This window comes from Oncorhynchus mykiss, chromosome 11, assembly GCF_057628025.1.
Source record: "Oncorhynchus mykiss isolate SJ-2025 chromosome 11, ASM5762802v1, whole genome shotgun sequence".
NCBI classification, from domain to species: Eukaryota; Metazoa; Chordata; class Actinopteri; order Salmoniformes; family Salmonidae; genus Oncorhynchus; species Oncorhynchus mykiss.
In genome coordinates, this window is record NC_143032.1 from 27,044,884 (window position 1) to 27,059,759 (window position 14,876).

Here is a 14,876-nt window from a genome sequence, read left to right on the forward strand (position 1 = left end):
CAGCCAAGACATTGCAGGGAATATTATCTGAAGATGTTCCCCCCTCTCAGGCCCCAGAGGCTGTGTAGAGATCTGAGTAGGAAGACAGACTGTTATATTTTTGGTTTTGTCGACGTTTTTTCCTCTTTTTCGGAGTTAAAGCGTCAGTTTTCACCCCACTCAGTAGGTGGCGGCAATACACCATAATAGGATGTAGTCCACTGTAAAACCCCACAGAAGAAGTATTATTATTCTCCAGCCTAGTGTAGGATCAGATAGGGCCAAGTAGCGGAATAGTGGTGAGGTTTTTAATGGGTGTAGGGTTAGTTGGTAGGGCAATTTTCTTCCTTTTTCTGTTACAAAGTCTAATGAATTCACACTCCATAATAGTAGGCGGAAACACAGGGCTAGATAAGACAACGTTTACTAATAGAGCCCCACAGTGGCCCTCTCATAATACCCAAAAAAACCTAGCGGTCAGACAGGGAAATAGTTCTAATATTTTTTTCCACTATTTATTCTTCCTATAGGGGATTTTAGAAATGCTGAAAATAAAGACGATGTTGTGTGTAGGCTTACCCTGGTGTGACGTTTTGATAAATGTGTAAATCTCTTTCGGACAAGGTGACTTTTATCAATACATTCGGCTCTATTTAATTTATGCTAATTAGCATCAAAGTAGACTACAAATCCCTGCAAGCTCCAGCACGTAATCTCTAGCTTTCACCTTTGCAAACAGGTATTGTTTAAATTTCAAACTTGCCCAAAACAGTTGACAGAATTGTAAACTTAAAGAAATGTAGCCAATTTATTCATTACTACATTTAGCTAACATTAGATAGTTAATCCAGAGATTCTTACCTTTGCCTCGATTTGCCAGTCTCATCCAGATCATCATGGAATTTGTAGTTCTGTATGATACCCACATAAGTAGGTGATTAGCATTTCATTTTTTTTTTGGGGGGGGGGGGGGGGGGGGGGGTTGTGAATACAGGCAAATATATTGATGAAGGGCATGTTGTCTGAGAGAGATTTACAGTTATCAAAACGTCACGCCAGGTTAAGCCTACATGAAACACCGCCCTCATTTGAAGTGTTTCTAAAATACCCTATGTAAAAAATCAATGGTGGAAAAACGATTGGAACCATTTCCCTGTTAGACCGTAAGGTTGCATGACTCATGCTGTGGCGCTCTATATAGGGAGGATGTGACCTGCCTCACTCCAGTACAGTAGGTGGCGGTCCATGGCTCTTTGAGGTGGTTGCGATCCGCCAATACAAATTTAAAGAAGAAGTCTCATTAGCTAGTTGACAACTGTTCTAGGGTGTATTTTTACAACTCTCAGTTGAAGTACAAGTATAGTCTATAGATCGCATAGGAAGATGGAAGACGACGTTTTAACAACACTGAAAATATTAATAATTGGAGAAAGTGGCGTTGGGAAGTCCAGGTAAGAAAGCTGGTAGCTAACAGTAGCTGGAACGATTAGCTAGGAGCCCAGTTGTCTCGTTAAAAAATGACCATGTTTTCGTGCTGTGTCTGTTAACCAGATAGCTTGAGTGTTAACCAAGCAAAAAAACAACATATGTTGTTAGATCATAGTAAAATGGCTAATGTAACACAATCTTTTGCTGTGCCACATCAGCTAGCTAACGTTATCTAGCTTACGATGTAGAACGGGTGACGTAATCGATGTGATGAGTTGGAGGTGTTGCAACAACAAGGATGGCTGCAACGAGTTATTTTCACACAGCTAACGTCTAAATATGCCTTTTATTAGTCACTTCGGTAGGAGTGAGTTCTGTAAGATCACATTAAAAACCATCATTTTGATTGTAGTATACAAATAACTAAGTTAATGCTTTAATAGCAGGTAACCTAGTGGTTAGAGCGTTGGGCCAGTAACATAAAGTTTGCGAGATCGAATCCCTGAGCTGACAAGGTACAAATCTGTCGTTCTGCCCCTGAACTGTTCCTAGGCCGTCATTGTAAATAAAAATGTGTTCTTATGTTCTTAACTGACTTGCTAAGTTAAATATATATTTTTATAGGAAAAGTGTCAGTGAAGTTATCAATTTGAGTGTAATTCAATTCACGGGTTATTTTAGATTAATCTAATCCAGACTGGACTGGACATTTGACACCTCCAATATGACAGCAAGGTTTATCTAGGCCTATGCCCTGAGTGAGACCCAGTGAGTCTAAAAGGCCTATGTCAAGGCCAATGCCTTAGCAATAGCTAAAGAGTTTGGCCAACTCAGCGGAGAGAGTTGGAATCTTAATGGGTGCCATGATGGCAACAAGTTCCAAGAATAAATTCTAGAAATATGGCAAAGTAGGATGTTATTGTCATGGAATGTTACCAAGCTGTGTATATCTCTGGCTTTAGTCTCTAGACTGCTAGAAAGAATGCTGGTATGTCTGAGTGAGCTTTGAACCATCAAATAGTAGGGTTATGTTATATTACTAAAGCATGAGGACTAGTGCACCTGCACTGCCCGACCCAGCAGTCAGATGTACTTTTCATATAAGGCCTTTGGTTCAGACCAGACAGCCTTCAGTTTCTCAAAAGAATCAAATAAATGTGTTTTTTAATTGAAGAAAGACCGGCAGACTCACTGCAACTCCCGAGTGTCGCAGCAGTCTAAGGCACTGCAGTGCAAGGGTCCACTTGGTTAGAATCCAGGCTGTGTGCAAGAGTCCACTACAGTCCACGGTTCAAATCCAGGCTGTCTCACATCCGGATGTGATTGGGAGTCCCATAGGGCGGTGCACAATTGGCCCAGTGTTGCCCGGGGTAGGCAGTCATTGTAAATGAGAATTTGTTCTTAACTGGCTTGCCTAGTTAAATAAAGGTTACATTTTTAAAAAATAAACTGGATATTCCTTCCACCTGACTGGCCAGAGACACTCCCAAAATGCATCTGCATCAAGGGACAAATAGTTATTTTCTAAGATTTTAAGCCTTGTCAAGCCTTTTTTTGTATTTAACGAGATTAGCAATGAGATGCGAAGGGTCTTTAAAAAAAAGTTTTTTTTAACCTTTATTTATCCAGGTCGACTCAATTCTTATTTACAAGGACGCCCTGTAATTTCTTCCTGGAACTTATGATGCCATCATTGCACCCATTTAAGATTCTAACTCTCAGCTGTGTTGGCCAAACTCTTTATCTATAGCTAAGGTCTTGGCATAGGCCTAAGATATATCAGGCTCAGGACACAAAGGCCTAGCTAAACCCTGCTGTCATATTGGATGTGTCAAATGTTCAATTTGGATCAAATTCATCTAACACCTGAATTGACTGACTCAAACACTTTTCCAAATAAAACAGGAGCTTAAATATTTGTATACTATCAGCAAAATGATTGTTCTGATTTATTATTACAAAACTCACTTGTACGGAAGTGACTTAAGGCATATTAAGATGTTAGCTGTGAAAATAACTATGCAGTCATCCTTGTTGCAACACCTCCAACTCATCACTAACATTAGCTATTGGTATGAATAATGTTGGCCAAGGCTAGTGTTTCATCTGCCCATTTTGGGTTACTGCCTCAACCTTAAATTTTTAAATATTGTTAAAATGTAATGGCATATGATTACTCAATCTTCATTACTGACATTATGTCTATATATATATCATTTATTGATTAAATAAAAGCATGATCTCATTCTCAAATATCCCCCCTCTCTTCCTAGGTCTTCAAATCATTAGAAATCTCTCTGGCAGAGAATATGGGTTTTATTTTACCGGGCAAATTGGTCTGTTGCACTGCGATTGTGCTATTATGTAGGCTAAGTAACAACATTGCTACTGAGGTATCAGGATACTGACATAAAACTATGACCAGTCATTCTTCTGACATTCCATCTGATAAATCATTTCCATGTGGATGAAGAAAATGAGTGTATGGTTGAATAAGAAAATTAGAGTATCGGGCTATTATCTGTGCTGGGGTTGACTGGAAATAAGGATTAGCTAGCTACATCATTAGCCCTGTGATTCAGTTCTTAGCACTTGATTAGTGACTCAACTGAACCCTGACCCTCTGAACACCAACCGATGATGTCATCTGGTTGTTAGTGTATTTAATATGTAGGATAATAGCTATGTGCTCATGGCTATTTGCCTTTGTGGAAGTTGCCCTCATTTCAAATGTGTTATACAGTACTGTAAAAACGACACCATTGTAATTGTGCAAGGCTAAAATGGAAATGATACAAATTATAAAGTATTTGTCCTTTTCTCTTTTGCAGTCTTCTCTTGAGATTCACAGATGACACATTTGATCCAGAACTAGCAGCAACAATAGGTAAGACCTTCTGAAGGCAGTGTCACTAGCCCTCTATAACCCACACACATAATAGTCAGTATCATTAGTATCATCTTGTTTTAGTGACAGCTCCACTGATTGATCCCGGATTAGCTAGGACTAGGAGCCCTTGTTGTCTCATTAAAACATGCCCAATAATTAAAGACAAACAGTGAGCACACACAAACAGTACTGGACAGGACCCGTCTTATCTGAGCTAAGCACAGAGTAGCTTGACCTGGTCAGTCCTGTACTAGGCTCATATGGGTATCAACAGTATGAACAGACCAGGTAACAATAACTAACTCACTGTTATTCTGAATGAAAAGTATAGCTAATATCCCAACTATTTCAATAATCTACTTTCTAAATTTAACGGAATGAATTTGAGATACAGCCCGGTTTACAGTGAGTGAGTTAATTCAACTGGTGGTGAAATGCATGGTTTGGGAAATGGAGAATTCCTTTTCTTCCAGGATCTGCAAATGATATCAGAATTCAAAACTGTATTAAACATTAGACTCTTCAAGGACACCCCTATTATTTCTTTTAGGTAGCCTTGAGACAGTTAACATCCAGGAGTCTTAGTGAAAGACAGGCTCAAAATTCATAGCGCTATTGATTACTTAGAATGGGAGACACAAACGGAATAGTGTTTTTTTTTTGTTCTACAATAAGAAGTTCTTATAGCTGACTGCACAATGTCGTCTTTGTTAAAACAACCATACGTGCCTGTGGAATCCCAGAGAGAAAGTTCGACGTAATAAAATAATTTTTCTGGTAGGCATGCCTCGCTCCTATTTTACTTGGCCAACTCAATATCTTTGCCAAACAGATGTCCCGTAGAAGTTTAGCTATACTCCCCACATTGACACAAGTCCCTTGTGATTTGTGGTCTGAAAACCAACGGTATCCCTCAATTCCTGCTTGCTCCTTTCTTCCTTTTGTATAAAGTAAAAAGTTCAATCTACACTTGTCAATATCTGTCATATTAGCATAAGCATACCGTGGTCTCTTATTTGAGTCTTGCTGTAATTCTGTGCCAGCATGTTACAAATCTGTATCGGAACATGTGGTTTGTAGCACCCCTTTGACATTTAAACAGAGCCATCCAAATAAAACTACCTCCCTATCATCCAACTACTTTCTCTCTTAAATACTGCGATAAGACACTTCGGGCTCAGGTGTACCGGTACTCATTAATAAATACAGAGACTCAGATTTGAGGACACGGGTTGTCTGGGATCAGTTAAAATGCTTTGACACTACTGTTTTGGTGCATGTGGTTGTTGTACTTAGTGTGCTGTCTGTGTGAGTTATCAAGCGTTCTACAGCGGGTGGCTCTAATGCGGATTGGTTAAAACCGCATTCCAGTCGGTGTATATTCCACTAATTACCATATGCGGCTAAATCTATTATATTAAAATGACTACTTACTTTGTTCCGTCTGACTGCGCAATCCACTCTCATCAGCCCCCACCAGGCACTTTCTAAACTTGATCTCCACTATGAAAAGCATCTAGACATTATCTCACATTTCTTTTAAACTAACATTTAGTTTCAACAGCTGAGATTTGTATAAACCTTGCTGTCTGCCTTGCCGTCTGCCTCTCGGACATTTGCAACATTGTTTCGATCTTCAGCTGTCCCATTAATGGACGTTTCGGGACGAGACAAACACAGGAAGGCAGCGTTTCTCAGCCAGTCGAAATCATGAATCGGCTGGCATCATTTTTATCGATATATTTTTTTTTACACAAAGAAATGTAAATTGGGGAAAAAAGGTGAAACGAAGTGCAGCTAGTTTGTGGTCTTTCCTGCTTCAGTTTGAAGTGAGTGTGTTAGCTGTGTTGTTGGCTAGCTCCTCTGAACAACAGTGTCCTGACAATTAAGCACATTTTCTAAGCCAGGCGAGATCGCACTTTTTGACGTGACTGTAAGTTACCCGTAGTTGGCAAGCTAACAAGCAAGGGATAAGAACGTTGTCAGCCAGTGTGGCAATGGAACATTTAGAGTCGCGTCCACAGATATAGAACAAAAAGACTGAGCGACTGGGTCTCTAGCAACCAAACCGATAGAACGAACGACCAGCCATCTTGGGTAGCAACCCTAGATTTGTGTCTGGACTAGATCTTGTGGAAGGATGAAATGGTATCCATAAATTCATCAAAATAACATTTTTTTTAATGAAAATGTCAATCATTATTTAAATATGTTGGTAACCCATTGTATACAAGTGATAATGCCCTCGAAACCGGTGTTGGAGGATACATTGGCTCGGTTTGCCGGCCCTCGACTTCGTTTCGGGCCTATCACCCATGCCAATGTATCCTCCAAACACAGGCTTCTCGCGCATTATTTTAAATCAAAACCACATCATTTAGTGGGTTGCAGGGTCGAAGAAAAGATCTCCATCACGTACCTTTTTATTAATTAACAAACCATGTTTAAGTGAGTTGCCGATTCCGGTTTCTGTCAGACGTACTCGGGACGTTTCAGGTCGCCCATAAAGAGTTTAGTCCGCTGCACAACAGCCCTACCTTGACTACACCACAGTGATTGTCAGTTATTATTGGCTTGGTGATGTATGAACCAGATGCTGCATTATGGCAATGACTGTACTGTTGTCTACACTGTAGTGGGTGCTAAATACCATGGTCCGTAGGGATAAACAAAGAGCGAGAGGACATGCTTGACACTCTTTTGGGTGTAAGGAGGAGGGCAGGGTGAGGAGATGAGTCCCTCTTGTCTTCACTCTGCTCTGTTTTGGCTCTTGTCTGGAGCCTGGTCCAGACATAAAAACAACCCCATCTTAAGCCTACGTTTTTCCTGATAAATCTTTCAGTGTGTGCTAAAACTATGGACAAATACGTCCAGCCAAACACTTCATGCTATGTGCGCTGAAAGAAGCCATAGAGATTTACTCGTCATGTGTGACGAGCACGGCGCTTTTATTTTGAAGAAAAGGGGATTTCAAAGAATGAATCATGGCACTTCTGAGGGACAACACAGGTGGAGTTTTTTTTTGTTATAGGATTTTGCTATATTTTTATCTTTACATATTCAACCACATATTCCCCACACAGTTTTAAATCAGGACTCGCATCAAAATTTAAGTGCACAAAGCTCCGCCCCTCTCTGACTAGTGAAAATATCAGATTTAGTTCAGACATGCATTGTGTGGTACATGTAGGTCTAAGTTCTGTATGTTTTGACCATTTTTAAATGAGTCAAGTTCATTTGTCTTCTTGATTCATATTCTTGGGGCAAATGACCTGTGTGATGACTCAAATCACCAGGCACACATTTATGATGAAGACGTCATCTTTGATTGGGGGGTGCGTTCATAAATTCACTCTGGAGTGCCAATGAGCGCTCAGGGTATTCGTACATTCAGAGCGTTGTCGGATTGTCTGTTTTGCAAATGCTTTCAGAGCGCACACTGGACGCTCTGACCTAGGAATAGGATTGATCCGAGTGTTCTGACTTCACAACGGCATTCAAGCCCCCAAGCAAACTGGCTAACGTTGTCTAGTTTGTTAGCTACTTCCAGACACAAATGAGAACACCTCACTCTGAGCATTTTACTCTCCCTAGACGGGCTGGTTATGCTGTTTTCATGTTAACCAGAGCTTGGTAACTGTGCTGCTGGCAACAAATTAATTACGCTTTTTGCCAACATTTACCAACATCGGCCATATTCAACGGGTGTTGAGCATTTGTAAAATGCTGCACTCTGGCACTCACAGGCGAGAGTGCTCTGAAATCTGAAGATAGCCAGAGTGAATTTACGAACGCACCCTGAATGTGTGTTTCTCTTTGTTTCTTACGCAGGCGTTGATTTCAAAGTGAAGACCATCTCAGTGGATGGGAACAAGGCAAAGTTGGCAATATGGGTAAGTAGTCCACTATACACACACACACCCACCCACACACACACACACACACACGGTCCCTTTCAAAACTGACTGGAAAATTTTGGAAAGGAGTTAGTATGAGGTGTGGGCCTACGTTATTGTTGTCGACAACTCCTAGGGATGGCTAGTAAAAAAAAATATCTAATTGCTTAACTTCCACTTAACAAATGATTCACTTAACCTCCACAAGATGGTGCTGATGTACATCATTCTGAGCACCAATGACAAATGGCTGTCAAATCTCTCTTTATGCTTTAGTCCTTGTCCTCCATCACTTTTTATGGTTCTGTCTTAGTCACACCACCATATTTTCCTCCCCATGTGTCCAGAGCCTGACAGCGGAGAGGGTTATGGCTGTGTTATGTGTCCAGAGCTGTTGTGTTTTGATGTGCCCAGGGCTTTAATGGTTATGGTTATGTTTTGCAGGACACGGCTGGCCAGGAGCGTTTCCGAACCCTGACACCTAGTTATTACCGCGGCGCGCAGGGAGTCATCCTGGGTGAGCAAACAACTTCATCATTCAGACCTCTACCCCTTTAGACACATTCAGCCACTGTAGGTCCGGACAGCCACCATAAAGACGGATGGCTTTTCATCCTGTCCTCTTCCTTACTCTCTGGAACTGACATTATTGCTCTTAACGCTAGAGCAGACATCCTCCAGAGCCTACAGTATACCAGGAGGCTGTGATAGTGTGGCTAACACCATGGATGCAGTAGACCTGGCTTTGTAAACAAGTGTTGTATTTCCTCATCAGTTTTAGTCCGTTGGCTAAGTGTCCGATTTTGGGTGAATTGTGGCTTTTGTCATATAGAGATGGCGCATTTCACACACATTCCTAGTAGTAGCAGAACCAGTGTTGTTACTCTATACTTTGTGTTGATACACAGGACTACTTTTTGATAGAACACTAACACATTCTTGTGATGCGGGGGGGTTGAAACACGGTTTTAAAGGTCAAAGGTCCCGCCCTCAGTTACAGTATGTCCTGCAGTCATCTGCTGACAGAGATACAATGTTTTTGACCGAGCACCTCACCCCTTGTCTCTTCCTCAGTGTATGATGTAACACGACGGGATACTTTCACCAAGCTGGACAACTGGCTCAATGAGCTGGAGACGTACTGCACAAGGAATGACCTTGTCAAGATGCTGGTCGGGAACAAAATTGATAAGGTGAGTCCGTTTGTTTGTGTACAGTGTGTCATTTAGGCTAGAATTGTGCTATAATCAGTGGTTAATGTTTGTTGATACTTAATAGGTAACAAGGCTTTTCACCCCCCCTCATAGAATCAACACATTCTATGTACAGGGAATTTCTTGTTTTTCAGTTATCCTCTATTCATTGTATTGACTTACCCCAAACCAATATCCTATTTTTCTTGATTTTCTATGTTTAGATCATACCCCAGTATTTCCCCTTTATTATTTTATTCAAAATGTATTATATTGTATATAAAACTCGTAGTAATGCATCTAACTGACTACACAACGTAGTCTTTGTTAAAACAACCATGGCTACCTGTGGACCCCCCCCCCCAACCCCCTCCTGCTACCCTTGCCACCACTACTGAAAATAAATCCTGGGGGAACCACTGCGCTGGTGTATATTTGAAACATTCTTCAGTACTTGGTGTAGTATGTTCCTAGTTTACAGATTGAGCTGGAATGTAATGTGAGGCCTCCCAACCTGGTTGGGCTGAGAGAAGAGGGCTCGTCACATTTTAACATATCCCGAGCCCATGTGAAAACACTCGCATGTTCAACCAAATGTTATCTCTGGGTTTAGTTCCCTGCGTCTGTGTTTAAAAAAACAAATAAAACAACAACAACAACATTGTAATTAGATTGAAATGTATCGTGCTGCCTCTGTTGTCTTCCGCCATAGTAGGTCCTTTGTTTGTTGTTTCTTAACCCTGTAGGAGAATATAACATTAGTAGATATCATGTACATTACTGGTCTTTAGCTGTGGTACTGACTGGACTCTCCTACACTATATGTACAAAAGTATGTGGACACCCCTTGAAATTAGTGGATTCGGCTATTTCAGACACCGATTGCTGACAGGTGTAAAATAAAAAAAATTAAAAAATGCACACGGCCATGCAATCTCCATAGACAAACATTGGCAGTAGAATGGCCTTACTGAAGAGCTTAGTGACTTTTAACGTGGCACTGTCATAGGATGCCACCTTTCCAACAAGTCAATTTGTAACATTTCTGCCCTGCTAGAGCTGCCCCGGGCAATTGCAAATGCTGTTATTGTGAAGTGGAAACGTCTAGGAGCACAAAGCACGTAAAAATCATCTTTCGTTGGTTGCAACACCTACCACCGAGTTCTAAACTGCCTCTGGAATCAATTTCGGCAGAAGAACTGTTCAACAGGAGCTTCATGAAATCGGTTTCCATGGCCGAGCAGCCGCACACAAGCCTAAGATCACCATGCGCAATGCCAAGCGTCGGCTGGAGTGATGTAAAGCTCGCCGTCATTGGACTCTGAAGCAGTGGAAACGCGTTCTCTGGAGTGATGAATCACGCTTCACCATCTGGCAGTCCGAGGGACGAATCTGGTTTTGGCGGATGCCAGGAGAACACTACCTGCCTTAATGCATAGTGCCAACTCTAAGGTTTGGAGGAGTAATGGTCTGGGGCTGTTTTTCATGGTTTAGTGAAATCTTAACGCTACAGCATAAAATAACACTAGACGATTCTGTGACTCTTAGTGGCAACAGTTTGGGGAAGGCCCTTTCCTGTTTCAGCATGACAATGCTCCTGTGCGCAAATCGAGGTCCATACAAAAATGGTTTGTCGAGATCAATGTGGAAGAACTTGACTGGCCTGCACAGAGCCCTGACCTCAACCCCATCAAACACCTTTGGGATGATTTGGAACGCCGACTGCGAGCCAGGCCTAACATCAGTGCCCGACCTCCCTAATGCTCTTGTGGCTGAATGGAAGCAGGTCTCCGCGGCAACGTTCCAACATCTAGTGGAAAAGCATTCCAAGAAAAGTGGCGGCTGTTATAGCTTAAAGGGGGAACCAACTCCATATTAATGCCCGTGATTTTGGAATGAGATGCTGGACGAGCAGGTGTCCACATACTTTTGGTCATGTAGTGTATGCTTCCCGTGTACCCAGCCCATTCACAGTAGCTGACAGGTAAACTGGACAGACCTCTTCTTTGTTTTAGGAAAACCATGAACTAGACAGGAACGAAGGCCTGAAGTTTGCAAGAAAACATTCCATGCTGTTTATAGGTAAGTCGGGAGCTGGGAGGATTCCCCTCTCGGATGCGACTCAGGGCATGAGTTATGGCCCACCGTTATGCGGGGGAAACAGCGTTTTTAAATACCTGTCATACCTGGACTGGAATGTCTGCCTGCTTCTATTCTTAGCCTTCTCTTTTTAATATCCTCGAACATCTTTCACTTTGTCTAAACCCCTCCACTTATGTGGACAAAGTTGTCTGATTTAGTTTGAAATAAGCAATTTAATGACTTAAACCATTTTTTTTGTGTATTGTTACCATATTTTTGCCTTTATTTAGTATAACATATTTTAGATAATTTGAATGATAACCACGTGATAAATATACACTGTGTTAAAGAGCAGTGGGACCAACACTCATACGTAATTGACTCGGAACAGAAGTTTATTCTGCCATTCCAGAGGCACCACTGATTTAGGAACCGTGTCAACTACTTTATTTTCTTTCCAATTTAAGAAACAACCATTTTGACCACTTTCATTTTTACATTTCCGTCATTTAGCAGACGCTCTTATCCAGAGCAACTTACAGGAGCTATTAGGCTAAGTGCCTTGCTCAAGGGCACATCAACAGATTTTTCACCTAGTCAGGGATTCGAACCAGTGTCCTTTTGGTTAGCTGGCACAACGCTTTCAACCGCTAGGCTATCTGCCACCTTCATAAGATAAACTTTGTGTATGAAGTCTTTGTCCGAGTCTTTTGTTATTCCAATCAGCAATCAGAACAGAAATAACTTCTACCAATCAATAGATACGGCTATTTTGAGCAACTTGTTCAAATTGTAGCACTCGGAGAGCACATTCTAGCTAAGCAATAACGCACAAGAGGCTGTGATAAACATAGTCCCAGGTAAATGACGTTGTTTGGTCCGACACGCAGCGGAGGCACACAATGTTCAGGAGAATTACCCTGTCTAGTTTCAGAGAAATGCAGCTGTGGAGGTCAGAAGCTAGATGACATGAAGGAGCAGCCAGTCTCTGACAGTTGTTATGTCTGTATCCCTTCTTCCTCCTCTCCCCCTCTCTTTCTCTCCTACTTCCCCACCCCCCTTTCTCTGGGCCAGAGGCCAGTGCTAAGACGCGTGATGGGGTCCAGTGTGCGTTTGAGGAGCTGGTTGAGAAGATCATCCAGACCCCTGGACTGTGGGAGAGCGAGACGCAGGGCCGAGGGGTCCAGCTGGGCCGGCAGGACCAGGCTGCAGGGGGTGGCTGTGGGGGTTACTGCTCCCTGGTATAGACCCACACTACATTCACACGCAACGCGCGCACATACGAAGCATAGACACTCATATACACACACATACGAAACGCACCCCACACACACTCACTTGAAAGACACACCCAACCAAACACTCACACTGATGGCTGATGTCCTGCGATGAGGACTATGAAAGCTATAGTTTTCAGACTATTTCCCTACATCAGCCCCTGAGGTGTGGAGTGAGGCAGGGCTGCTCCTGACCAGCACCCTCTGCTCACTGGCTGTGATCATTCATAGGGATGTTGCCGTTTGCACACTTCCTGTTATCATGGCTATAATTCTGTTTTAAAGGTACTGTCGGTCTTTCTGAAAATGAAATTAGTGTATGACTTGGTGGAATAGTGAGGTGGGGCACAGTACCATGGATAGCAGATGGGGGTATTATTTTCATTTAGAAAATCATTTTCTATCACCTGTTCTCACAATTACGGTTGTATCGAGTTTTGTTTGTCCTCCCCCCTCAACACTTTTTCTTTGTAGAATCCCCCCCCCCCTATTTTCTCTCCTTTAACACTTTGTTCCCCATAGCAAGGCAAGCTAGTGTGTGTTGACAGCTAGTGTGTGTTGGCTGCAGGGATGATTCTCCAGCGTGTGCATCTACCCAGTGTGATCATGCAACCTTGTTCTCCAGTGCTCGTCCTCCTAACAGCGCTGCAGTTGATTTTCTTGTCAGGCCAAGCCTTCGTGTATTTTCTCTCTCTCTCTCGCTCTCTTTTTGTCTCTCTTCCACAAGCTGCCTCTTTTGTTCTAAAAATTATACAGTCACCATGTTTTTGGAACTAAGTTTTACAACTTTTCCTCACTTGGACTCTCAACTTTCAGCATTTTCTTGAAGGGTTCATAAATCAAACAGATTGGCACAGGAGGGTTGGCTATCCATTGTGTGTGTTATGAAAAAGAAACTAAACGAACCAACGCTGCATGTTTTGTTGGTTGTTCTAATGGGCTGTGACCAGCCTGGTTATCTGCCACTCGGACAGTTAAATATTAATATCAGTATCAGCGCTAGCGTCAGTCTTGCTTCAGCTTTTGCATAATGCATCCCTATATGGAAAAAAGACCCAACGTTTTCTATATTAAAGAATACATTGAGTCATATGGGTGTTGGCATTGAAATCAAAGAAGGTGTAAGACCTGTAAAAAATGAGTTTTGCAATGCTCTGTCTCCATGTTCCATGTCCTTAGACCTTGCCTGTAGTTCTTGAGAGCCAGGAAGAATGTGTTGGGAAATGTAGTTTTGGGTGACCGTACCTATGGTATATTTGTCAGGAGTGACACGGATGCCTTTACAGTATGTCTAATCAGAATATAATTATTTCTTATCCTTAATTGCATGTAGAATTCTTTTTAATTTTTCATGTTTGTTCTATAAATGCCTTGCAGAGACAGTTGCATTGTGTCCCAAAATGGCACCCTATTAACTATATAGTGCACTACTTTCAACCACCCTGGTCTAAAGTAGTGCACTATATAGAGAATTAGGTTGCCATCTCGGACACAAACTTGGACTGTATGAACCACACATACACAACAATTGAGTTAAATGTACCTTCATCCAGGACCTTGCACACAGGGTTTCGAGTAGACTGCATAGAGATGTTTTATTTGTCCTGAATGAACTAGACGTCTGCTTTATGATTGAAATGACAGAGACTTTTAACTCTTGAACTTGGTTCTTTTCTGTTTATATGTGACAGCATATAAACACATTGTAAATTCATGTGTGTGTTACTTACTTATGAAAATATGTATCATTCCTGTGTGGATTGTAAAATTTGAATGTATACATACTATTATAAAACCGCCCTCTGTATTAAAGTGAATAAAGTCATTTTTAAAGGATTCTGAAGTTAATGCTTATTCCTGCCCGAGCTAAGGAGCCCTCGCCTATTGTAAAACAAAGGGCCAGATCCTGTTAACTTAGTATAAATCTTCACACAGTACTTGTACTTCACCTCATCTGAGAAGTCTTCACAGAAAACGACCTAGACTACTTACCATGTTGGAAATGTCATCCTTTGGTGAGAACTGAAAAATGGTTTCTCTTAAAAGCCTGTTTTTGAATTCCACACGTTTACAGATCGTCCTCCTTACAGCTCCCTGTGATTTCTAAATCATCCTATGGGCAGCTGGTCAG

General features: G+C 41.8%; 1 protein-coding gene across 1 annotated transcript; it reads left to right on the forward strand.

Moving 5' to 3' along the window:
- Window positions 1-58: 58 nt before the first annotated feature.
- Window positions 59-14,581, forward strand: rab18a (RAB18A, member RAS oncogene family). The gene is made up of 7 exons (XM_021620609.3): window positions 59-1,430; window positions 4,239-4,294; window positions 8,129-8,190; window positions 8,638-8,710; window positions 9,268-9,386; window positions 11,402-11,468; window positions 12,543-14,581. Exons 1-7 carry the CDS (start codon window positions 1,363-1,365, stop codon window positions 12,713-12,715), a joined length of 618 nt encoding a protein of 205 aa, XP_021476284.1. The 5' UTR covers window positions 59-1,362; the 3' UTR covers window positions 12,716-14,581.
- The last annotated feature ends 295 nt before the right edge of the window (window positions 14,582-14,876 follow it).